The sequence below is a fragment of the Labeo rohita genome, chromosome 10 (genome assembly GCF_022985175.1).
Source record: "Labeo rohita strain BAU-BD-2019 chromosome 10, IGBB_LRoh.1.0, whole genome shotgun sequence".
NCBI lineage: Eukaryota > Metazoa > Chordata > Actinopteri > Cypriniformes > Cyprinidae > Labeo > Labeo rohita.
Genome location: NC_066878.1, coordinates 11,612,166 through 11,638,850, shown reverse-complemented (window position 1 = coordinate 11,638,850; position 26,685 = coordinate 11,612,166). Strand labels below are relative to the sequence as shown.

Genomic DNA, 26,685 nt, shown 5'->3' with positions numbered 1-26,685 from the left:
GGCTTCACGTCAAGCGTGATCCCTGGGGCCACTGCTGTGATGAGACGGAAGCAAACAAACAAGTGTTCAATCTTTCTCCTGCTGCTACCTTTCTGCCGTAGAAGCACGGGCAACCCATCGCTTCATTAGAAAAAGAAAAGAGAAGAAAGAACGAGGAGTTTCATTTGTTTCAAACATCCAGTGAGCCAGGCCTGTCTTTCAGATCCATGCGGAACGGGGGAGACAATGCGAGAGAATTGAACCCAACATTATCAGCTCGGTACAAAAGCCCGCAGTCATCCCCTTCTTTCTCTCTCGCTCTCATCTTCCTCCTCTAATTCCATTTTGAAAATGCAAACCACTGTAAAACTCCTTTGCTCGACTTGCAGTAATGTTATTTTGCATGCGCTTATTATCCAAAGCTGCTTCTTTTCTGTTAGCAGTACAAATTCAGGCACAAGATACTACTTTAAGACCTGAGTGCTGAACAGAAAGAAACATTCAATGGCAACCTGATTCTTGCTCATTCACTCGAGAAGAACTGGCCACTTTCTAGGAGCGAAGGCCTTCATTACTCCTCAATCTCTCTGGCTGGCACACATTACTGACTAAAAATCATCATTTAGCTTCTAGATAACGACAACCTGTGTATAAGACACTGAACTCCTAGAAGAGCTTGTGAAAAACCCAAACACATGTAAAAGCATATGCATGTCCTCTGAGACATTTATATGGGAACCAAATAATACATTATTCCAAGGGTGTCCAAACTTGGTCCTGAAGGGCAGGTGTTCTGCAGAGTTTAGCTCCAACCCCAATTAAACACACCTGAACCAGTTAATCAAGGACTTTCTAGGCATACCAACTTTCACAGAGGTGTGTTGAGGCAAGTTGGAGCTAAACTTCGCAGGACAGTGGACCTCCAAGACTGAGTTTGGACACCCCTGCATTATTCTTTATCAGGGATGGGCATCTCTGGTCTTGGAAGGCCACTGTTCTGTAGAGTATTGCTCCAGGCTGAATCAAACATGCCTGAAAAATCAAATCTTTAAGATTGGAGTTTAGCTCCAACCTGCCCAAACACATTTGCATGGAAGTTTCTATGGCTATGTCTGAAATCGCTGCCTATAGCCTTTTATAGCCATTTGCAGTGGGGTCTGAAACCATACTGGACATTTTTGAGTGCACTCATGTAATCCCATAATGCACCTGCAGAGTTTAGCTCCAACTCTTACTAAACACACCTAAAACAGGTCTTCAGGACATCTACTAGAAATTTTCAGACATGTGTCGTGAAGGAGCTAAAGTCTCCAGGACGCTGGTCCTCCAAGACCTAGCTTGGACATCCTTGCATTATTCTTCATCGGAGATGGGAAACTCTGGTCTTGGAGGGCCACTGTCCTGAGTACTTTAACGCCATGCTGAATCAAACACTCCCAAAAAATCTAACCTGAATCTATAGGATTGGAGTTTAGCTCCAACCTGCCCTAACACATCTGCATCTATGGCTTTGTCTGAAGTCGCCATCTATAACCTTTTATAGCCATTTGCAGTGGTGCCTCAAACCATACTGGACAGTGCACTCATTTAATCTCATAATGTGCCTCAAACAGGGGTGCCTAATCCTGCAGAGTTTAGCTACAACCCTAATTAAACACACCTGAAATAGCTAATCAAGGTCTTCAGGACATCTACTAGAACATTTCAGGCAGGTATGTTGAAGCAGCTAAATTCTCCAGGATGCTGGCCCTCTAGGAAAAGCATTTGACACATCTGAACTTAATAAACTGGTGTACAAGTGATGCACTTACCCAATACCCACTTACCCAATACCCATGCACTTTGAATGGAGTGGCAAAATAATTCCTGAATCTAAGACAGGGAACGTCAGTCCTGGAGTGCTGCTGTCCTGCAGAGTTTAGCTCCAACCCTAATCAAACACACCTGAACAAGCTAATCAAGGTCTCTTTAGAATTACTAGGGCTACAGGCAGGTGATATTTTTTCAACATTGCCTATTCCCTGATCTAAGATGTCATCCACAGGCAGCATACAGAGGTAGAAAGGCAACAAAGCATGTCAGAATCCAATGATCAAGTCACATCCTGTCCGTCATACCTTCACCTGATCGATTTTTGTCAGCAGCATAGATGTTATCATCACTGCCTACGATATCCCTCTATCCTGAGAGTTCAATTCCTTGACAGTTGAGCTATAAGTACAAAAAAAAATAGTGTCTGAAAGTTGCTGTTGCCAGTCAGTTTATGTGTTAAAAATTAGTACATAGTTATCACCGAAGCTCTACATTGTTGTAGATTATTAAATCATTAAGCTACCTCAGAAGACTTTCTAAAAAAGTTTCATGAGGTGCCTGCAAAATCATGACCTGACAAGGCAGTGATGCAAGTCACCTGCATAAGGCCTAGGACACACTAAGACCAGACTCAGTCCTGGAGTGCCGTTGTCCTGCAGAGTTTAGTTCCAACCCTAATTAAACACACCTGAGCCAGCTATTTAAGGTCTTACTAGGCATGCTAGAAACGTCCAGGCAGGTGTGTTAAGGCAAGCTGGAGCCAGACTCTGCAAGACACCGGCCCTCCAGGTCTGAGTTTGGAGACCACCGTACTAAACTATTTACAACAGACATTATGACAGTTACAGCTGATTTTAAGTCCTCTGAACACGTACACTAGATGATTCGACCAGACTGCGAAACAACACACTTTTTTTGTTTTAGGAATGATTTCACAGTGACACAAAATCTCACGGACACTCAAGATCAAACGTGACTAGAGAATAAAAATACATGGAGGACAATCAACATTGTCAGCTGGCTCTCCTGGCACACATTATGTTGTACAGTTATGATTTTTCTCAGTACTCTAACTTTTGTGGCATGCTTGTGGCTGCCAAATTTCGGCTATATAGAAGCACTCAACATCCAGTAGGGGATGCTTGCTCGCTCTCATTGGCTATCGCAGGTATCACTTCAGAGGCAGCCCCAACATCAAGATTTGTATATACAAAACTTTTTTTTTGTGAGTTGAGTTCTGAGATGCTCTGTCTCCACCAGGAGCAGTTAAATAATTGTAATGACACTGCATAATAGAGAATTTTTTTGACAAAAAATTGTTTGCAACAAACCTCAAACTGGGCCATGCACAATTGTTCGAGGGTGCAAACCAGCCTTAATATCTTCAAGTGTGTGGCCAGCCTAAGCATTTAGACGCAGCCTTTGATTAGCTGGTTCAGGTGTGTTTAATTAGGATTGGAGCTAAAATTTGCAGGAGCAAGCTTGGTGTTTAAACCTACAACTTTCGGGTTACAAACCCAGACTTTTAATCCATAAGCCAGACCCACTGAACTAAATGTCAACCCAACATTTGCAAATGCGAACGTACATTTCCAGACATCATTCATGCATAAATCCCAATGTTTCGTGTTAAATCCTTCATTATGTGAAGGATTAACACAAAGACCAGGCCCTACGCTTCATTCTCAGGCTGAGACCCGACTGGCAGCCCTCTCGCATTTCTGAAAGCGATGAGAGCTGAAACTCTTGATTGCTGACTTGTCTGGCATTTGAGTTCAAAGCATCTGCAGGAGATGGCAGACTGAGCGTGAGCTGGCACGGAGGAGCCGGGCTGGGGTGCAGGGCCGTAATGAAGTGCGCTGCCATCTCAGATCAGCCGGCTCCAATCCTCCCAGGATCCATCAGCTTGTCTTATCTTTACTCATTAGAGGGAGGAGGCATTAAGAACGGTGGATGTGTTAAGAACTACTGTGCCCTCTAAAAACAGGCAATTATAGAAACACCCCTGCGTCCCGCAGAGGGACGGAGCCTCACTCAAACATACCCTGAATTACGTTTAAGGATATTATCCTCTTAAAAACACCCTGTTTTTTACAGGTTCCTCATGCTGAAATGCATGAAATGACCTGTTTGTTTACCAGCAGATGGAAAAGACACAAAAAAAGACACTCTTGAACTGGGGTAGCAGAGCACCATAACAGATGGTGAAAGGTCATTGTAGACCCCTGGATTAGCTAAGCTTAGCATGTGCAGACAGTCAGACAGTGATAGTAGAATGTGGTCTGGTTCGGGTGCAAGCGTCTGGCCACATGGCTCTATTTTTAGCAGCACATGACAAAAACGTTAAGCAGGATTGTCTATCTTGCAGTGGATTTATGGTCATGGTAAGGTTAACAACTAGAGCTGCGTTTTCATACTTTGCACATAGCTGCAGTTGGGTGTGAAACCACAACCGCTGATGCAGGCAAACCTAGACAACTGCTGTATACATTTATTTCTAAACAGGTCCTGATCTGCTAGCATAGCGATGTGCCTGCAGAGATCTGTTAGCTGAAGCTACAAAGTTGTTCTATTTACCCTACCAAGTGTAAGGGAAAGAGGGTCTTTAAAATCAATGACCTGATAATAATAACACTAAGACTGATTTTGTTCACCGATGCTTGAACGACAAAGCTAACACTGTGTAAGAACAGAAAAAAGAGGAAGTGTAGAAGACTGCATCTACACAAATAGCGAGTCTGCCAGGACTAAGAACATGTTCTTATTCAGACTTGGTTCCATTAAAAGAAAACAAAAAATAGTGCCTGAGATCAGACACATAATATAGTCTATCCCCCTCACCCACAATCAACTTTCATAAGCAAAACACTCTGCTAGAAGACAAAGGATTGTAAACTTTCCCTCTGAAATAACAATTTGCGTTGGCCAGCTGTCAAAGATGGACTCTGCTGAATCTCCCAAATCAGTTACTTGATCCAAATACTTTTCAATTATCATAATTAATGAATACATATTTCCCTTTTGGGCTAATTTGCTACATACTACACTCTGTCTATATATACAGCAAAAACTGTTCAGTCCAATGATTTCCCAATGGGTGGCTCTTATGAGCTGATTCTTTATAGTAAATCAAAAACATTTATTTAAACAGATTTATGGTTTGTCACGTCATTTGGCAACGGAATTCATTTTTCTCCTCAAATTTCTCTTTAGTGATAACATAATTGTTAATCAATCTATAATTGCTAAGACAAAAAAGAACCAGAACTGTCAGATTTATTCTGGTTTAATCAGAAATCTCAAGAACTCAGTTCTAATAGTCTGTATAATCGTAACCACTCTACTGAAATCTTTCCAGCAACTTTGAGAACCACAGTAATAAGTAATAACACATAAAGCACTCTAATTAGATTACACTGCAGCATACAGAATCTTGGAAACACGGGACGCAGTTTACACTGGATTATTTGTTATCATTCTGCAGTCAGTTCTGTAATCTGGCAAGCTCAATTGTAAGTGACTCAATTAGCTCAATCAAAGTATAACAGTGAGCCAAGAAGATCTCAAAGTTGAATTATGACAAACCTTAAACACTTATAAAATCCTCGTCATGTGGATTTGAGGATATGGACTAGTTCTGCCCTTTTACATTCCATGCGGTTCAACAAATACCCTGTCTGTAACATCAAATTACAATTCGACGTCAGACACAATGAGAGCAATAAGATAGCATTTGCGTGACTGAAATGAAGAAGACACAAGTCTTCTCAACAGGGTGGTGAAAAGCACAGAGGATGTCGTTATATCTGGATGTATGTTTTCAGTAAAACTAGCAAGCTTATCTTCTGAAACAGAACAGACATAGAAGGCACTATGAGATTCATGTGAAATTCATGAACTATCAGAAAAGTTAATTATGCTTATTCATCTATTTTAAAACTCCACAGTTTGAGTTCACAGAGAAATAAGATGGAGGAACTGCAGCAGAAAGTCATGACCAAAAGCCATATTGCCTCTGAAAGAGCACAGAGATACAGTATGTTTACAGAGTGCAAAGAGCAAGGTCGCTCAACTTCTTATTTATCTGCGAGTTGTATCGGTAACACTGTGGAAGGTGAAACATGGTAACCTCCCTCCTACACATGCCGAGAAACAAAGGCTGTATGTCTAATGTACTACGGAGGATCGCTGACCTTCTCTGAGCAGGTGGACAAGGCCACCTGATATGAAAATAGTCCCATGCTGTATCAACAGTTGCAGCATGTTTGCATTTTACTGAAAGAGATGCGAGTATTCAGTGGTTTATCAAAAACCTGACAAAAGAAAATACAAGAGAACTGTCCCACCAAGGCCTTGTCCACATAACACATTTTTCAGCTTGAAAACACATCTTTTTCTTACAGTTTTGACCTTTCATTCACACTGAGATAAAAAACTCAGTGGATAAATTTGGAAACACTTTTTGCATTGTAGTGTGGACTGTGAAAAGAGAGGCTTTTGAAAATGATGACGCATGTTTTGTCATGTGACGCATATTGTACCAACAGATATCTATGCTTATACCAGTATTGTGTCTGTTATGTGCTACTTTCACACTGTTGCTAAAGATGTGTTACTTTGTACACTCTTCATATCACAGTCCTGTGGACAGAGAACGTTTAAAATGAAAACACTGTTTTCAAAAGTATCTGGATTAATGTAGATAGGTCAATATCACTGTAGGGTGTCTTTTGGTGTCTTTAAAAATGCAAATTTAATTTTTAAATTTTGTTCACCTATTAATATTTTGTTAAATAAGAGAATACTCAATTTGAGTATACTGATCATTTGGTAATAAAAACAATGTTTTTATTTAATAAAAAAGAAGAGGTTGTCCATGTCCCTTGAATGGTTGTCCACCCTGTTGTATTGGGGAATCCACCTCTTTAAGAAAAGGCCATCCCCTTTAGTGACATCAGGACCAACAGATTTTTTGTGTCTTCAGTGGCGGAAATTTCAACAGCTGAGGTGAGTAAAGTTGGTGACTTCGTATGAGTTTGCTTACTTGCTTTGCCAAAGCTTAACACGTCCACCTTGTGATTGCAATACAGTATTGTCAAAATATATGTAAGTTTAAATATACCAAACTCTCTTTAACAACCAGACTATTTAGCTATTCACAGTTTGTTGTAAGCTAATATGCTAATTGAAGCTCAAAATGTCCACCCTGTTGGCCACTTATAGACTCAATAGGGTGGAAATACATATGACAGGGTGGACATAGCATTCATTTTCTTTAAAAACACATAGTTTACATAAAATATTTTATGTATTTATAATTTGAAAGCAAACAAATAACACTGTTTAGGAAAGGGTGATACCTTTCAGAAAATACAGTTTGCATCTTAATATTGCAATGAAAATGTATTTAACAGTAATATATATGTCCATGACAAGCTGGACATATCTTATTGAAATCTTTTTGGAGCTTATTCAGTTTAACTCAAGCACATCCAGCACTTTTGTGATTATTTTGCGGTTAAATCATGAATATCGCACGACTGAAAAAATGCATTTTGTTGATTTTTGCATGGTGTTCAGCTATCGACAGAATAACATAAAACTGAAGAAACTAATAGAAAGACTTTCAATTTTTACAACTAAAATAGGCAAAAAGGGCACTTAACAAGACACCTGTAGGCACCAAAATATCATACGAACTTGATACCACCCACAATACCTAACTTAGTGGCAGGGGACTTTCACACAGGCAAGTACTGCTCAACTTTTCTTCAGAAATGTAAAAATCTAGTTTTTATGCTTACTAACAAGCTTTACATTCTTTCGAACTAATGAATAAATGTGTCATTTTTTCTTTGTTTTGCACTTCCGACAATACTTCTCATAACGTTCCTGTAATACCAAGCATAGCACCTGCAGTAAAATGGCTGAACTAACAACCTGCTTGTTGTACAGGTTAATTAGACAAAATTACTTAACTCAAAGAGCCTGACGTAAAGTAGCTAATGCAACTGCAGAACGCTCAACTTATGGTCAATTAAATGCAACGCTGACATTCTGGGAAACAGACGTGTTTACAGCAACATCCTCACTGCAAAATCAAACAAATGTAGTCATATGTAAATGTGGGAGAGCGCCGAGATCCAGTTGGCTGCTGAAGGGCTGATGGTCTGTTAGCGACTGTGAAAATGAGGAGGAGCGTGTGTGTGCGCGCGCTTGAGTGTGTGTGCACACTTTGGCAGGTGCATATTGTCCTGAGCTTCTGATTAATTGATTGTTTACTGTATTTGCAGGTGTTAAATTCGCTCTCACAAGAGGCAGATGGCGTCGCACAACCCCAACAGCAGACGACAAGAGACGAAAGGGAGGTGGGGTGAGGGGCGCTGGGAGAAAGTGAGCGAGGAAGTGAAAGTAGACCTATGCTGCAAAGATTATAGCCGAATAGGTGTCACATGATGATTTTCAAAGCAAATATATGGTAAGAAAATGCATACTTAAAGGCCGTTAAAATCTCACTGAGGTAAAATAACTGACCGTTTAATGGCTCAAGTGACATTAACCAGCGGCGCGCCTGCAAATTTGGTTGAAACATTGTGTCGATTACTGATCTCTACAATCCTGCTCTGAAAATCCTGTCCTGTCCCACTAAGCCGATGTTTGTTGCCAAGCATCTTCAGTCCTCAAAGCCAGACACCGCAGTTGTGAAAACCCACTAATGCGGCAGTCAAAGCCACATCTATCGGAGAGAGTGACAGGCGACAGTGGGCGGAAACGGATCTTTGTAGGTAATCTCTCTCATAGGAGAGCCCACGGGGGGTTATTTTCAAGCATTTGATTTACTGACCCTCATTCCCCCCAATGCCTCTAGCTCGCCGTTTGCAGATGTTCAATTTTACTGAACTAACTCTTTCATCTACCTTTGTCAATAAAAGTGATTGATTACCCAATCGCAGAGCGAGCCTGGAGCAGGTGTCATCTCTTGTGAAAGATCACGTTGCACACTGGCAAAATCTGAGATTATTTGGAAGAGAGGGTAGCTAATTTCCCATAAAATCCTAATGAAAACAGCAGAGGGCACAATGACAGCAGAGAGGAGTGAACTATGAGTCAAGGACGTCTGGCTGTTCTTTACCATGTCTTTGGCTTCATTTTGTATTGCGTTTGTAATGTAGCAGGATTTCACATACTTTACTCGTTTCTCATTTGTACTTAAAATGATGAAACGAATGACGTTCATTCTTCTGCAGAACACAAAAGAGCTCAAAACAACTTTGGTCCCTATTGACTTCAAATAGAAATAATAGTAGCGTGTTAAATGTATAAAAAAGAATGACAACTGTGCTTATCAGAAATTCAGAATTTGTTTTACTACCAATAACGGAATATTTCATTAGGTTTGCTATCTTTTTGAGCTACCAAAAACTGTTTTTTTTCATTATTTTCATTATCAAATGTACTGATACCACCATACGTATAATACATGATGAATCAGAGTTCACTGTATGTCGGCTGTCCATTAAAAATGGCCAGTACTCAAAGATAGATGGTGCACAGATGGTACACCCACAGACAAAATGCCAACATGGTAAAACACAACACTAAAATATTAATAAACATTGACTAAGTTTATGTAGCACAAAACATGTTTCATGTAGAGATAAAATTAGAAAAGATAAAATTATAATTTTAAATTATATATTAGTTTCGGTCCTTAATTCTGATTGCTTCACGTCATGCCTAACAACGCCCTGTAGCTATTATAAATACACTGTAAACCACAGCTTTTTGGGGATTATTGCTTTATTACAAACAATTAAAAATTATATTTTTGCTTTATTACAAACATTTTACAATATATTTCGGTAGAATGACATATAATGCAATGTTAAACTATTTAAATAATTTCAGTTAAATAATTTAAATAAACAGTTAAAGATTTTTACTGTTTTCTTTAAAAAAATGTATATCTATTTATATAATTATAATTATTTATTATAAGTTTACATACACTTGATTATTAATACTGTGTTGTTATCCACAGCTGTTTTTTTTTTGTTTGTTTTTTTTTTTTTTTTTGTTTTTTTTTTGGTGATAGTTTGTCCTGAACAGTTGAACTGCCTGCCGTTCTTCAGAAAAATCCTTCAGGTCCCACAAAAACTTTGTTTTTTCAGCATTTTTGAGTATTTGAAGATCCTTTGAGATCCATCTTTTCAAACTGAGGGACCCATATGCAACTATTACAGAAGTTCAAAAGTATTAAAAATTCAGAGGTGTACATTTTTCTTATTTTGCCAAAATACATTTTTTCATTTAGTTTCTTTTTTTTTTTTTTTTTTCATTTAGTACTGCTCTTCAGATACCACAGAAGATACTTCAAGATACAGAAGAAATCATACAGTCATTGTTGGAAAGGGTTCAAATACACAATGCTGAAAAACCAAAGAATTTGTGGGACTTGAAGGATTTTTCTGAAGAACAGTGGACAGTTTAACTATTCAGGACAAACAAGGGACTCATAAACAACTATCACTTAGAGTTTTTAAAACAAAAAAAAAAAAAAAAAATCAAGTGTACGTAGACGTTCGAACAGAATTTCTCTTGTGGACTATATGTAAACTCTGGTCAGTACAAAATACAAAATAACATGCATATTTTGTATGATTCCTCTTACTGTGGTAAAATAATTAACATTTTGCAGATTCTGCAAGGTGTATGTAACATTTTAAACCAACTAAAAGTATAAACCTACAAAATGCTAAAAAATTTGACAGATCTGAAGGCAAGTAAATTATGACAAATTTCATTTGTGGATGTACTCTCCCTTGTAGTATGCTTATTTCATAAACAACAATTTGGCATCTAAACATTTTTACCAATACAAAATGTTCAGCATCATATTTGCTTGACTTGTTTGACTATACCTCAAGTCATCTCTTAATCTTAAGATAATTCCACAAAGAATTTCCTCTTTGCATAAGCTTCAATGAGATTACCAGACATACTGTGAGCTTAAGCAAATCATTTAAATTAGCCAACACAAAGGCTAATCGGATACAAGAACCTTAGGAAAAGCTATTATAGAGCCTGTCAGTCATTTACCGATGAAATCCATCTCAAAGGTCAGCTAAGTAGTATAGACAACATGTGAACAAGAAAATGACAACTGTTAAATCACCCACATAACTGCTACATGACAGTTTTTAGAAGATACCTCCTCCGAGACTGCTGCCATGATTCAGCAAAGAGTTTGTGTTTTGAAAGCCATTCAAAAATCACTGCAAAAGGGCATCTCCTTCCCAGCGCCTTTTGGGAGAAGAGGAAGCGTTATGCCAGGCACTAGCTGTACCGCAGAACGGTTGACAGTTCCACCCACTTTTTGTTTTAACTTTTTCAAACACCTGGAAGAACAAAAGAGGGCCTTTGATCATGGGAAATCCCTCCCGATTACAGCAGGGCTTCAGCGGCTCAGCTCCATTCTGAGTCTGGGGGGAAACGCTCCAAGGCCCAGATACTTGTATGCAGAAAGAGTGTAAGATAGTGAGAAAGAGAGAGGTGAGACAGCAGGATGGAGGAGGAGAAAGACAGAGACATGAAACGCAAAGATGGAGAGCAAGAGCGCGCGAGAGAAAGAGAGAGAGAGAGAGCAAATATCTCGGGTGCTCTGTTTAGGAGGCTTCCAGCAACCCAACAAGAGGACAAATACAAAGAGGAGGAGGATATTCACCTCTAATCCTGTTCTCCATCCTGGCTCAATCAGCCAGCCAAACAAACACCCACATACGCAACACAGTGAGATAGAGGGACACGCTCAGCCTCTTTACACTCTAAAGAAATAGGAGAAAGAGACTTGAAGTGCAATAATACCACACGCACATGACAGGACGAGCCATAGGAAGAGCTCCATACTGCAGCCCGAAAAGAAAGGCTTGTGCAATCTGTGTTTCTCCCTTGCTAAATTAATGCCAAACAAATGCTTATTCTAGTCAGCAGAAATGGCAGCTTATGCCCAACTCCATTTCTCACCTGTCTGAGCACATTTGCCTGTGCTGCCGCTCACCTGCACAGATGCTTTTCACGCTCCACGACTGACAAAGACAACAGACCAGGAATGAAAAAAGGCCATTAACCTCCCCTTTCAACACAAATACGCCTGCACATACCCGTACACGCCAGCCCTCTTCGCTTTCCCACGCTACTTCCATAAAAGGGCCGGCTCCGGGAAGGCCAATGCCCAGCTTGGAGTCACTCTGGTGGGATAAGCTGACTGAAAGGCAGGGGGCCAGAGACTTGACTCAATGCACAGTAGCCCACACAATGAGGTATGAAAGGAGCATTTTGTGTCATAAATAATGTTTTTTTTTTAATCTTAAAGGAATAGTTCACCCAAATATGACAATTCTGTCATTGATTACTCACCCTCATGTCGTTCCGAACCCGTAAGACCTTCGTTCATCTTCAGAACACAAATTAAGATATTTTTGATTAAATCTGAGAGCTTTCTCACCCTACATAGACAGCAACACAACTACCACATTCAAAACACACAAACTCTTGTAACTAATGTCACATGCACTATTTTAACAATGTCCTTACAACCTTCCTGGGCCTTGAATGTGGTAGCATCGTGAATGTGGTAGCTCTCAGATTTCATCAAAAACATCTTAATTTGTGTTTCGAAGACGAACGAAGGTCTTACGGGTTTGGAACGACGTGAGGGTGAGTAATTAAAGGCAGAATTTTCAATTTTGGTTAACCATGTAAAATGCCTTAATGATTGATTTGTTTATTCCAAACATTTGGCTATTCCAGACATTCAGTGATGGACTGGAGTTTTGTGGATTACTTTTGGATTATTGTAATATTTTTATCAGCTGTTTTAACTCTCATTCTGACCACACCCATTTACTGCAGCAAGTGATGTAATGCTACATTTCTCCAAATCTGTTCTGATGAAGTAACAAATTCATCGTGGATGACGTGAGGGTGACTTTTCAGCGAGTTTTCTTTTTTGGATGAGCTACTCCTTTAAAATCGTTATTTTTTTTCGTTTTTGTACTAGCCGGCTGAGTTGGCTTTTCTGAATTTGGGTACGCTTTGCATGAAAAGATTCGGGCAGGGTTTCAGAGCGCAGGACTGTTGAAGCACCACAGAGCCAAGAAAGACAAAAAGGAAGAAAGATTTTGTGTACACAAGCAGTCCATGAAGAGGGAACATACCCGCAAAACAGAAACAAGCATAAAGGCGTACATCCTCTATGAAGCAGGACCACATAGTCCTCCCACTCAGCTCTGGTGTCTCTGAGGAGAGAGCCAAGCTTTGCTATTACTCACAGCAGACGTCTGCACAACAGCACTTCACAAGGACTATAGTACTCCACACACAGGGAGGAGCTGCACTGTCTGCCGGACGCTTTGCATAACTGCCATGCTCCCCGCCCCCCCCAAACCCCAGCTGCTGGCAGCATGCAGTGATCCCTTAGGACGGATGCGCCAGGGATGTGCCCGCACTTGTGCTTCAAACATTCAACCTCAGCGAGGAAGGCTGGCATTGATTTAAGAGTAATCGATGACCAGTACATAAAAGGCAGCTGGGATTGCATGCTCACTGGCACTGGAGCACTGAAAAACGCAGTTGAGAAGTTGGGTAGTTGACACATTAAATAATACTTTTTTTTGGATTTCAATTATAACATTTTATGTACGGGAAAGAGTATTTTAGTTGACTGGGAGCCACAAAGCTACACTCAAAAAAAGCACTTTCTACACAATGAATTATAGACGATTAAATCTAGAAATTTTAATTATTTAAGAGTTAGTTAATTTCCAATGATTTTTCCAAGTCTGGAAATCACAGTTCCCTGCAATGGGATATAATTAGCGTGGGAACCTTTTTAGCATGTTACCCCACATGACACATCATATCAAGCATCCATTTATCTAAATCAGCATTTCGAATACATGACTAACGCCTCAAGTTTTAACCACATTTACCCAGTCAAACTGGTCTGTGTGTAAATCATATTATGTAATATCACACAACTCAGATGTTAGAGATAATCAATCAGTGCACCATTGAAATCACAATGATCAGATCTATCGATCTCCGATTGCAGACCAGATAGGGCTACCAGAAACTCTGACCTCCTTCGTTCAAATATCAGCGCGGTTACCGCGCTCTGTTAAGCCTGTTAACACACTCACACATGGTAAGCAGGTGCAGCCAGACTCTGAGAGGTGTGTTAAAGAACCAAAGGAGGCACTTGCAGCCAGTAGGGCTGTTGACTGGGTGCTGAGAGACACAGGCTCTGTGATTTACGGGCAGAGAGTGAGAAGGCTGGGGGAAATCAATACATAGCTTCAGTCTCACGCTTGCTGCCGACTCATTAGAAGTGAAGCCTTGAGGAATGTGCTTAATTATCTCTGATTATTAATGGCCCACCTCTCAGACTGATTATCAACACACAGCATAGGGTATTTTGTCAAAAGATGGGGCAGAGGAGGAAAGCCACACGCATGCATACAGAAAGGCGAATGCAAATACGGTATTTCCCTTCTGTCTCTCGTGCATTCATCCTGCGCATTCATAAACTGCCAGATCTGCAAACCAGACTGTTTGAGATGTAAACACCACTGGTCGGAGGAGTCGTGTTTCACTGATATCCAGACCAAGCAAGATAGGCTTGGAGTATCTGAAACACACAGGCATCACATTTTCGTGAATGTCCCTACCACTTTATGAGTTTGCAGCAAGAATGTAGCCTATCTAAGGAAACCAGTGGTCAAGTCTTCATTCTTTTAGTGTGTTGCAATAGTTGGAGAATCCAGGTTTTTTATGTTTTGTTATATTATGTAGACTGGCCACGGTGGTTATTATCAGTTGCAAAAAGAGAACATTGTTTTTATGTCAAACTCTTTGCGCTATTATACTACAAACATGATTAATACAAAGTCTATTCACTGAAAGGTTAAAAGACGTCAACCTATAGACTTATTAATATTATACACTTCATGACGTCAAAACCATATCCACTTCGTAACAAGAGTTAATTTAAATTTTAACGCGAACGCATTTGTATGTTACCTTAAGCGGCTTAAAATCATATTTGAGTCTCATAAAATGTATATATTAAATTATCTTCTTAGATGGAACCGGGCGGTGGCTGCAAGCTGCTCACGATATATCGGCGGGACGGCGTAACCTTACTCTCAAGGGACACAAACACATAGCCTACCTACATTTGAGTGGTCACACGCTGAGCCCATCCTGCCGCGACCTAATCTGACCACTAAACCCTCGCTTAAAGCAAACACTGCCTTCATGCCGCGCGAAAAAGCAATAAGGCACGTTCAGTTGACGTATTATTCAAGTATTCCTGTCACACTAACGGTCGCCCCGCGCGAACAGTGCACGCGACCTTGCCCTGCTGATCCTGTTTACAGTGTCGCGCGTGAATGATGAGCACCAGCCGAAACTACAAGACTTCAGGTAAACAACACAGAAATGCTGACAGATTTCTTTACGAACTTCTGATATAGCGTAATGTTCAATTTACTGTTTGAAATGTGGGTGAATAATGCATTACACTGACAACTGTAAACTGACAGGTGTAGCTACTTGCTTCGCAAGTCTTTTTGTGAAAGGAAAAAAGCTGATGCTACTACGACCCCAAGATGCGGACTGCCGCAAATACCATGCATCCCGAAGCCTGGAATGACTGTGAAACTGTCCCAAAAAACACATACAAACCTGATTGAGAGGTGCTAAAAAGCACTTAAACAATTAGTTTCACGCTCCGTACGAAATCTAGGGCTTTTATAGTCAAAATAAAAGCTACTTGATTAAACGACCACGACCACGTTACGGGGTTAAAATAGAAATCTGTATTACCTCATAACTAACAACGCCACGTCCCTGCCAGAATAAAACCGTATGTACCTCAAACTATATAATGAAAAAGCACCATATGATTTAACGCTGTAACGTTCTACTAAAAGATACATCGCATTTCCAAAAGCAAATAAAAATGTGCCTAAATACGCATATAGGCTAGACATATGGTTTTAAAATACAATAAAAGCGATGCGTTTATTATATAAAGTTTCCGATCAGATGAAGCAAAGGCTGTGTCAGTTAAATCGTATTCCCTTATGGTGGTGAGTTTATCTATAACACATTTTGACTGGTAATCCATAAAAGCGGGGCTCTAGCTCAGCAGTGTGTGCAGGCTTATCCGTGATAAGATTCTGTATCAGTGCTGGGCAAACGTGCACAATTTCTTCAGAGCAATGATGACTAACGGGAACTGTCCCCGTACTCACTCGAGGCCCTTTGGAGATATTATGGAAATGCAAATCATCATCATTCCAGAGCATAATGCATTTCCTCCGTGGTGCGTAATGATGATGAGCCCCCAAATTGCAAAGCACCGCATAGGCTGCCTTAAAGTTTGAAGCGCTCTTACCTTTAAGGACGATCCCGCAGATGCTGTACAGGGTAAACAGCATATGCTGCTTCACCATCATATTGCCTTCCTTCTATAACAGCTGCCCGCTTGCCGTCAACACACTTTCTTCGCTCTTTCGCTTCTCCGCGCGCTGATGATGGGGCTTATCCAGGTGCAGGCTGCTGCAATCAATACTACAGGCTCCTTCGATAACTTCTCCTTGGTTGAAGTCCCACTGCGCTTTCCGCACGCCGTTCACTTGACGCTCGGACTGAGCTCGAGAAGTGCGAAGCGCTCCAACACAGTAGAAAAGTACAGCTCGCGCATCTATCGCCTCCTGGGAGCGCGAGCAGGCAGAGTCCCGCCTCCGCAGATTGACAGATGAGGACGGGGAGCCAATAGCGAGCGCCTGGAATTATTCTCCGCTCAGACTGCTTCTAGACTCCACAGTCCATATGATTAAAGGATCGAGGAAATAGAATGAGAGTACGTGCAATGGCAACGATTGCCCCCTGCTTCGCTGTAATGCATTGCGTAATGAAACGATCCTGTTGTGGGTGGACTGATGGTGGTTTAGGCACGTTTTCGTGTGGATGTCATTACACAGACATACGGCAGTCCTGAATGGACAGCTACCGTGGGATCTAACAGCGCACCTCTCACCGGGATCAAATAGACCTGACTGCGCTCACAGGTTTACTACTGATACAAACCACTAGGCGGATAATATTGCACCGTCGTCATTCTGTACAATGTACATTATCAGTCCAGCAGAGGAGTGCCTACCGTTTCAATGGGAAAAATATGTGTGTGACATAAAGTCAGCTTAAATGTTGCGATCCCTTAGTAAGTCCTTATATTATGAACACTGAGAGAAACTGAGTATGCAATTTGTAAGGTCTCACACAAAAATATCAAACTGCTTTTAGGCCAAAATTGTATTCATTAATATGTAAATTTAATTATGTAACTCAAAACATGTGACAACTTCCCCATCGTGGAAAAAGAAATAGCACGTCATAGTTGATCACTGCCTGAATTTATGAATACATGCAAATCTGATTTAACAAGGTTTTGAACTAGATGTCTGAAGGGGAAAAACACTGTTAGAGAAAGCATTTGCAAATTACGCTTTTTGCTCAAAATTTTGTCACATTATACAGGGTAAGTTGTCACAATGGATCCTGGTTTTACAGCAACATTTAAACAAAACAAATGTAACTGTTTATGAAACACCAAATTGTAAAAATATCAAACTGCTTTTAGGCCAAAATGGTATTTATGAATATGTAAATTTATATAACTGGAAATGTGTGACAACCTGCCCCATCATGAAAAACAAATAAATAAAGGTCACGTAATTGATCATTGCCTGAATTTATGAATACATGGAGATGTTTGAAGGGGGAAAACGCTGCTAGAGAAAGTATTTGCATAATTACACTTTTCGCTCAAAATGTTGTTACATTATAAAGGGTGAGTTGTCATAATGGATCCTGGCTTTACAGCAACATTTAAACAAAAACAAACTGAACTATATATAAAACACCAAATTGTAAGGTCTCATACAAAAATATCAAACTACTTTTTGGCCGAAATGGTATTATTGAATATGTAAATTTATCATTTAAAACATGCGACAACTTGCCCCATCATGGGAAAACACAGGTCATGTAGTTGATCATTGCCTGAATTTACGAATACATGCAAATCTAATTTAACAGGGTTTTGAACTAGATGTTTGAAGAGAAAAACACTTGCATTTGCAGAGAAATCATTTGCATATTACTATTTCCGCTCAAAATATTCACATTATAAAGGGGTAAGTTGCCACAATGGATCCTGCCTTTACAGCAACATTGAAACATATTTATGAAACACCAAATTGTAAGGTCTCATTAAAATAAAAAATAAGTAAAATAAAACTCTTTTTAGGCCAAAATAGTATTAATGAATATGTAAATTAATATAATTTAAAATGTGTGCCAACTTGCCCCATCATGGGAAAAAATAACACAGAATTTATGAATCCATGCAAATCTAATTTAACAGGGTTTTGAATTAGATGTTTGAAGGGGGAAAACACTGCTAGAGAAAGTATTTGCATAATTACACTTTTCACTCAAAATGTTGTCACATAAGGGGTAAGTTGTCACAATGGATCCTGCTATTATTGAATTATTGAATTGAATACATCTATTTACAAAACACCAAATTATAATATCAAACCACTTTGGAGGGAACAAAATGGTATTAGTAAATACACATTTGTAAGATTAAAAAAATGCTCTTACCTTTAAGAATGATCCCGCAGATGCTGTAAAACCAAATTGTAAGGTACAAAAAAAAAAAAAAAAAAAAAAAAACAAAACAAAACAAAACAAAAAAAATGTTTTTTAGACCAAAATGGTATTAATGAATATGTACATTTATGTCATTTAAAACGTTGCCAATTTGCCCTATCATGGGGGGAAAAAATAACAGTAACACAGGTCATGTAGTTGATCATTGCCTAAATGTTTTAATACATGCAAATCTAATTTAACAGATATTGAACTAGACATTTGAAGGGGAAGAACACTGCTACAGAAAGCCTCTGCATAATTACACATTTTGGTCACATTTTAAGGGGTAAGTTGTCACAATGGATCCTGCCATTATCAGCTTTACAGCAAAATGCAAAATTTTAAACAGAAAAACAGCTGAATACAACTATTTAGAATACACCAAATTATAATATGAAACCACTTTTGGGGGAACCAAAATGGTATGAAATAGAAATTTGTAACATTTTAAACATGACAGCTTGGGGAGAAAGAAAAAAAAAAAACTTCTGAGAGAACAGTTCAACATTTCAAGTATTATGTAGTTTACCGTTACCTGAATCTATGAATACAGGCAAGTTATTTTAATTTAACAGGGTTTTAAACTAGATTTTGAGCTAGATTTTTGTGTTGTCTTAAGTCGCTGGGGTATATTTGTAGCAATAGCCAAAAATGCATTGTATGGGTCAAAATTATAGATTTTTTCTTTTATGCCAAAAATCATTAGGAAATTACGTATAAAGATCATGTTCCATGAAGATATTTTGTAAATTTCCTACTGTAAATATATCAAAACGTAATTTTTAGTTAGTTATATGCATTGCAAAGAACTTAATCTGGTAAACTTTAAAGGTGATTTTCTCAATATTTTGATTTTTTTTTTTGCACCCTCAGATTCCATATACTGAAATAGTTGTATCTCGGCCAAATATTGTTCTATTCTAACAAACCATACATCGATGGAAAGCTTATTTGTTCAGATGCATGTGACAAGTATCCCTGATCTCTAAATATAGTATATCATTTGTAGGTCTTGTTGAGACATGCTCCCTTGAGTGGAAATGAAATGTCAGATCTTAATATTATGTAATATATTTTATATCACACAGTGGCAGCAGTTTTATCTCATCAACTGAGCTGAGGAGAGCTTAAAAGAAGCAAATGATGATTAAACCAGCCATTCATATAAAAGAGAGAGTGTTAAAATGAAGTGGGATTTCTTTTTTAAAAAAAAGTTTCTAATGTTTTTTGATGTGATAACTCAGAAAAGTCACCTTTGGAAAAAAAATGCTTAGAGAAAATCCAATTTAATTTTATTTTTAAAATACTATTCATGCAGGCAAAGATAAGTTTGATTTCTAAAAAGTTACACACTTAGATCTGAGCCTGCAATTCAACATAAAATTTCTTATTGAGTCTCTATTACTTAGCTGACACATATTCTGAAGGTCACAAGTTAATTCTGCTCTTTCACCATCACCTTCTACTCAAATTAGTTTTTGAAAAAGTGCATTAAAATAAAATCCCAAGCACACCTGTCCATTAGTGTAAATATGCATGTTTCATTGGTAATGCTTTAAATAAGCCACTTAAGCTAATTCATCAACATCTCATTATGCCTGTGGTTATGTGATGCTGGCTATTCTTTTCGCTATATTTATTAAGTCTATGAAGTCATCCATACAAATTATAAGATAAAGCCACGATCCAGTCTAACCAGCTCTCTCTCACTTTCGTTTTTCCTATTTTTCTTTATCACGCTTCTGGCCTGATAGATAAAGATAGCATGGCCTTACTAGACAGATTTCTAAGAAGATCTCCTCCCAACATGGTTTGCTCCCTCCAAAACAGTAAACACAGATGTCACAGTGAGTAAGAGCGGTGACTCTTATAACTGTCAACAGCACTGCTGCAATGGCAAATCCCCAAGAAGCACTGCACAATACGATCAAGAACCATGGTCTGTCACAAACTAGCTAACATTAAGTCCAGAACACAATCCAGAATCAAATGGCAGGCAGTCAAAGAACCAAAAACACAGAGAAAGCTGATAAAAGTTCACCCATACTAGGTGCATATGACTTTCGTGTTGAACGTCGAAGCACAGAGGAGAGCGCAAAACAAAATGCTGGTTGCGAATTAGAAACACAAAACACGGATTTTGGAGGATTTCAATATAAGCCAAGAGGAAATTGGTTTTCCTTAGCTGTAAACAAAACTTAATTCTCGCGAGACTAGCATATTCTCACCGGAGCTTACGCTACGCCTATGTCCTAGGTCATCCACTGGAACACCACTCTCTTGTGAACACATATACGATTACAGTTTCTAAAGGTTTAAATATGGATATTTTTCTTACGCAAATGCATCGATTCACTTCAGAAGGCCTTTATTAAAGAAGTCCACTTCCAAAACAAAGATTCACATATAATGTACTCACCCCCCTTGTCATCTGAGATGTTCAAGTCTTTCTTTCTTCAGTCATCTTTTTGAGGAAAACATTTCTGCATTTTTCTCCATATAATGGACTGGTATGGTGCCCCCCGATTTTGAACTTCTAAAATGCAGTTTAAATGCAGCTTCAAACGATCCCAAATGTGTTCGTAAACGATCTCAGCTGAGAAAGAAGCGTCTTATCTTTTTCATTAAAAAAAATAATTTTCATTATTTTCATTAAAAAAATACAATTTAAATACTTTTTAATCTCAAACACTCATCTTGCCTTTTTCTCCATGAATTCTTTGTATTCTGACTCAAGACAGTTAGAGTTTGTCGAAAAAGGCATTCGAAAAAATCATTTCAAAATCATACATCGTTGCAGAAGTACCGACCCAGTCTTTGCAACGTGAACATGCAAAGAAGATCAAACACCCTTAACAAAAAAGGTAAAACAGTGATATAGGATGATTTTGAAGTTGAGGGAGAACATGAGACTACATAAGACCCTTCTTTCTCGGCTGGCATCGTTTACAACAGCATTTGGGATCATTTGAAGCTGCATTTAAACTGCATTTTGGAAGTTCAAAATCGGGGCACCACAGCAATCCATTATATGGAGAAAAATGCTGAAATGTTTTTCTGAAAACACGTAATTTCTTTACGACTAAAGAAAGAAAGACATAAACATCTTGGATGACAAGGGGGTGAGCAAATTGTTTGTAAATTGTTGTTCTGGAAGTGGACTTCTCCTTTAACCACCCGGAGCCGTGTGGAGTATTTTTTATGACGGATGGATGCATTTTATTGGACTTCAAAATCTTAAAACCCATTCATTGCCATTATAAAGCTTGGAAAAGGACATTTTTCAATATAACTCTGATTGTATACATCTGAAAGAAGAAAGTCATACACACCTAGGACGGCTTGAGGGTGAGGAAATCATGGTGTAATGAACTATCGCTTTAAGAAAAACACATAAATGTTAATGGCAAATAGAAGCAGAGCAGTAGGTCCATTAAAAGACATTGAAGATCACAAAGATTTCAGTAAGAAGATGCAGCGAAATGAAAGAGATTTGGTAATCAATCAATTAATCAGATAAATCAATTATTCTTATATAAATAAGTGCGTATAATTTGATAAACACTTATATTAAAGCATACCCTGCAAATCTTCTTCATTCATGCCGTGAATTACTAAAGTATATATGTTGAGTCCTCAATGTCAAGGAGTACATTTACATCTACAACACATTATCAAAACTCTCTCATCATTTAAAAAAAAAAAAAAAAAAAAAAAAAAAGTCTCGTTTATATGCAAATCATAATGACTATGCAAGAAAATCACCATAGGCCATTTGGAAACAGACATGTATTAGTTGAATAACTTGAACACCAATAAAGGCATTTACATGAAAACCAAAAACAAGGTAATGGGCAAAAAAATAGGTGTTTTCTTGAACACTTTTAAACAAAAAATAGTTTTTTTCTTGAACACTTTTAAACAGTGATCCTTGGTAAAAGAACAGTATGCAAGACTAGTATAAGGTAGTAAACCATGCAAGATCATCTCAGCACACTCACAGTAATATAACATTATACACACTATGTTGCCAAGGATTTATGCTAACATAAAATATGTTAGCATAAATCCTTGCCAACATAGTGTGTGCGATTTTTGGGATTAATCAATACAAGTAGGTGTACTCAGTTTAGCCTCTACCTGCAGCTCAGAGGCATCTATCTCTACCAAAAATAAACAAATAAAAGAGATAGAAAGGAAAAGGAGCACAGTAGGGTATTTAAGTATGAATGCACTCATAAATCTGTCCAAAAAATACCTTATTAGCCCACTCTTTTTAGCGCTCCTCAAAGCAAGGATGTGAAGAAGCAAGGGACCTCACTTAAGCCACATTTTGGGACTTGTAAAACTCCCAATCAGCAGATGAGGGTAAGAACCAGATATGTATCCTAGGATGCAGAGAAAATTAGGATGTAACTGCATATAAATAATGATCCAGCAGTTTTACGTATCTCTGAGAACTCAGAGAAAGAAAATCTAAAAAAACATACAGGGGAGACCTGGGATGAAAGTAACACTTTTGGTTTAAGCATCAGTAACTCAGTGGTTGTTTGTACTAGATCTCTCAACTTTTGATATGTGGTAGCCACATTTGTTTACTACAAATAAAAAAATTTTGAACATGTACTGCATAATCACAGATTACATGAGTTAATGTCAAATACAATGAGTTCCATTTTTACAACCTACCCCACTACTGGGGTGAGGCTGGGGATCGATGTAACAGTGTGAAGTAATTTGCTGAAATACAACCCACACTTGCAATTTATGCAAAAACTTTTTTAATAAAGTAAACCATTTAAAGTGACAAAAAACATTATACTGCATTCATTTTAGGACTTTAAATTTAGCACAAAACAACTGCTGTGTGTGTGTGTGTTTGTGTGAGTGTGCGTCTGTACTGTATTCAGTCACTAGCTGTGTTGCCATCTACCTATTTTTATGGGAATTTTGGAATATCACATGAAAAAAAAAATGCTGAATGGAAATGTCAAGGTGCACATAAATTCTTAACATGTGCACAACAAAATGTATGTGCTCAGTGTTTTTTAGCCCCGTTTTTAGCCCCATTTTCTCCAGAACTGACCTAAAAGAAGAGAAAAAGGAAAGGCTTACGAAAATTATTAAAACAGTGCTGCAATCTTAAGGTTAGAAAATATGACACAGCAGAACATGCATACAAAATACTCCAGAAATATGAGAGATAGAAAGGAAATATCCGCAAGTTTGCCTAAAACATTTGTGGACATATCTTGCATGACAGCACAAAAATAATATCTATCTGAGCAAATTAAAACACAATACTTACATTTACAAGTGCATTCGGCCACCACAGAACCATCACCCACTATTTAGTTTGAATAAAAGTCCTGTCATCACTGGGGTGCTGTGAATTCTGGGATAGGGTAGGCCGCGAAGGATACTCCTGTTGTATCCTTCATTTGCCGACAAAATGGGGGGTGCATTTGAAGTCACTTTCGAATTACGGCAGTCTTCATCGCGCCGTGGTGAGGCAATCGGCCTTCAAATGCAGCCTTTAGAGGGTGCATCGTGATTTGGGACGGTTTTTACCACGCCTCCATGATGCAATTGGCCTACAAACGAGGCCTTCATAGGACGCAGTCTCTGAATTGAAACAGCCTTCGTCGCGTCACTGTGATGCAATCGGCCTTCAAACACGCACTTTGAAGGATGTAGCCTACGAATTGGGATGTAGCTAATGATTGCTAGGCAAAACATAATCTAAATGGTCATAAAATCTACAAAGTTGCTCACATTCACATGCCACTTCTCCTGTTGAGCGTATGATATTGATGACATCACCACAGCTCCTTTCTGACTTGTCAAACTGACAGTGTTACAACTAACCCCAGGTTACAACGCACCATATCATAAATTGGCCATATTTGCGGCGTATTGGTGCCATATTGGTAAACAATGCCACTGAAGTGATCGGAACTCACAAATTTTGCTGATTATTGCTGCTGAAAATGGTCAATTATTGTCATGTTTTGGGCTGTACTAATCAGTCGGAACAGAAAAACAAATCAATAAGAAGAGTAAAAAAAAAAAAAAAACTTTGAGGAAAGAAGCCGTTTGTGGTTGGCCAAACTGAACCAGAATTTCCAGGGCAAGAATCCTGACAACATTTGTGTTTGCTCTTATCATTTCCAGTCAAGTAGATTAAATATTAGGCTAATATCTTAATTAAAACTGCTCGTACATATCTTTACCACCTATTAACTTTAGTTTGTAAAAATATCACAGCCTTTCCTGCTTACTAAGTCCTTCTCTATATTATTTAACATTTTTTGCATGGTTTAGACAGCATAAATTGGCAGAACAACATATTCAGTAGTGCATTAACCGTGCAATCCATGCTGTTGTTTACATCCGGGTATCTCCATAATGGCCACGCATCTGGGTACCTGACCACCGTGATGTAAGTGTAAACCCCCAATACTATGTATAAAACAAAATCTTATCAAGTCTCCTCTAGAATAACTGTCCGATTAAAAGTGAACATGTAACCAGGAGCAGTTCAGCAGATAGCTTCTGTGAATAGTAAAATAGTGAAATGTGACCCTGGACCACAAAACTAGCCATAAGTAGAACGGGCATATTTGTAGCAGTAGCCAAAAATACATTGTATGGGTCGAAATTATCGATTTTTCTTTAATGCCAAAAATCAGTAGGATATTAAGTAAAGATCATGTTCCATGAAGAGATTTTGTAAATTTCCTACCATAAAAATATCAAAACTTAATTTTTGATTAGTAATATGCATTGCTAAGAACTTCATTTGGACAACTTTGAAGGCGATTTTCTCAGCATTTTGATTTTTTTGCACCTTCAGATTCCAGATATTTAAATAGTTGTATCTTGGCCAAATATTGTCCTATCCTAACAAACCATACAGCAATTGATGACTTTGACTTATTGATTCAGCTTTCATATCTGAACCCTTTATATATAAAATATAAAATTTGACCCTTATGGCTGCTTTTGTGGTCCAGGGTCACAAATCTGTACAGAAAGTTTTGCTGAAAATCAATTTATGACAATACATACAAGTCAACAGAAAACAGACAACATAACATATATGAAATATATATATGTATATTAAAAAAATATAGATATATATATAAATTTCATTAGAACCTACTGTTTATTCATAGATGTTACAATGTTGCATTGTTTAAAATGTTTAATGATTCAAAAAACATCAAAGGATTCTTTACCCAGACTTGAACTTGTGTGTTTATAATGGATGACAGACATTCATTTGATTTCCTCACACTAAAACAAAGCTTGGCACACAATAAGTGTAAAACCAGATGCAATCAAACCAAATCAACAACAATACCCAGAAACTACACTAGATCCACTCAAAATGTAGTTGTGCCCATTCAAAATAAGGTAATATGACCTTACCTGAATATCAAACACAACTTGATCATGATGGAAGGGAATGATAGGCCCACATCACTCATTAAAAAAGGAAGAGAAAACAAAAAAGGAAACACAAAAGGCTTTCAAAATAGTAGCCTGGAACAACATAAGACATACCAAAATAAAAGTAATTAAAAAAGACCCTTTTCATTATTTTGATGCAAGTCAAGCAAATTTGACTTAATTATTACACACTTCCCACACTCACTTGCTGCTTAAACACATACGTTACTCATCAGCAATCAGCACTTTTAGATTCAAATCAGTTTCCTTCAAATAGCTATATAAAAACAAATGATGAAGAAATCACGCCCATTTAATCCTTTTCTCTGCCTTTCCTGCAGTGTTTTTAAGCCATGCCAAGTGCCTTGAGGCAATTCTTCAATGCAGTTTGGCAGAAAGGTGCTGGACATTGATGCTGGAGCTCGGTGTGAAATGATTGGTCTCACTAAAAAAATAACTTGCTGATGAACAAGGGGAGGAAATGAAAGATGCTTAAATGGTGTTTGGCAGGATGAGTGAAGGGCATAATGGGGGAACGGGCTGATCTGGGCAGCTCTCAGATGCATAAGTGGCCACTCAGTGGCACAAGCACATGGTGAGAAACACATCTCCATCCACCAGCTGAACTCATCCCAGTGTTCCTCCTACCAT

The 26,685-nt window shown here is 38.4% G+C and overlaps 1 protein-coding gene across 6 annotated transcripts in view; it reads right to left on the bottom strand.

Moving 5' to 3' along the window:
- The window catches only part of cadm2a (cell adhesion molecule 2a), a 572,131-nt gene extending 546,099 nt beyond the window's left edge, over positions 1–26,032 (bottom strand). For 4 of the 6 annotated variants that reach the window (XM_051121604.1, XM_051121607.1, XM_051121605.1 and 1 more), the window contains exon 1: positions 16,253–16,672. In XM_051121604.1, the coding sequence (XP_050977561.1) occupies positions 16,253–16,313 (61 nt within the window). In that variant the 5' untranslated portion in view covers positions 16,314–16,672. Of the gene's footprint in view, positions 1–16,252; positions 16,674–26,013 lie in introns of those variants that run through there. The other 2 variants (XM_051121608.1, XM_051121609.1) reach the window with 2 other exon arrangements.
- Between the last annotated feature and the right edge of the window lie 653 nt (positions 26,033–26,685).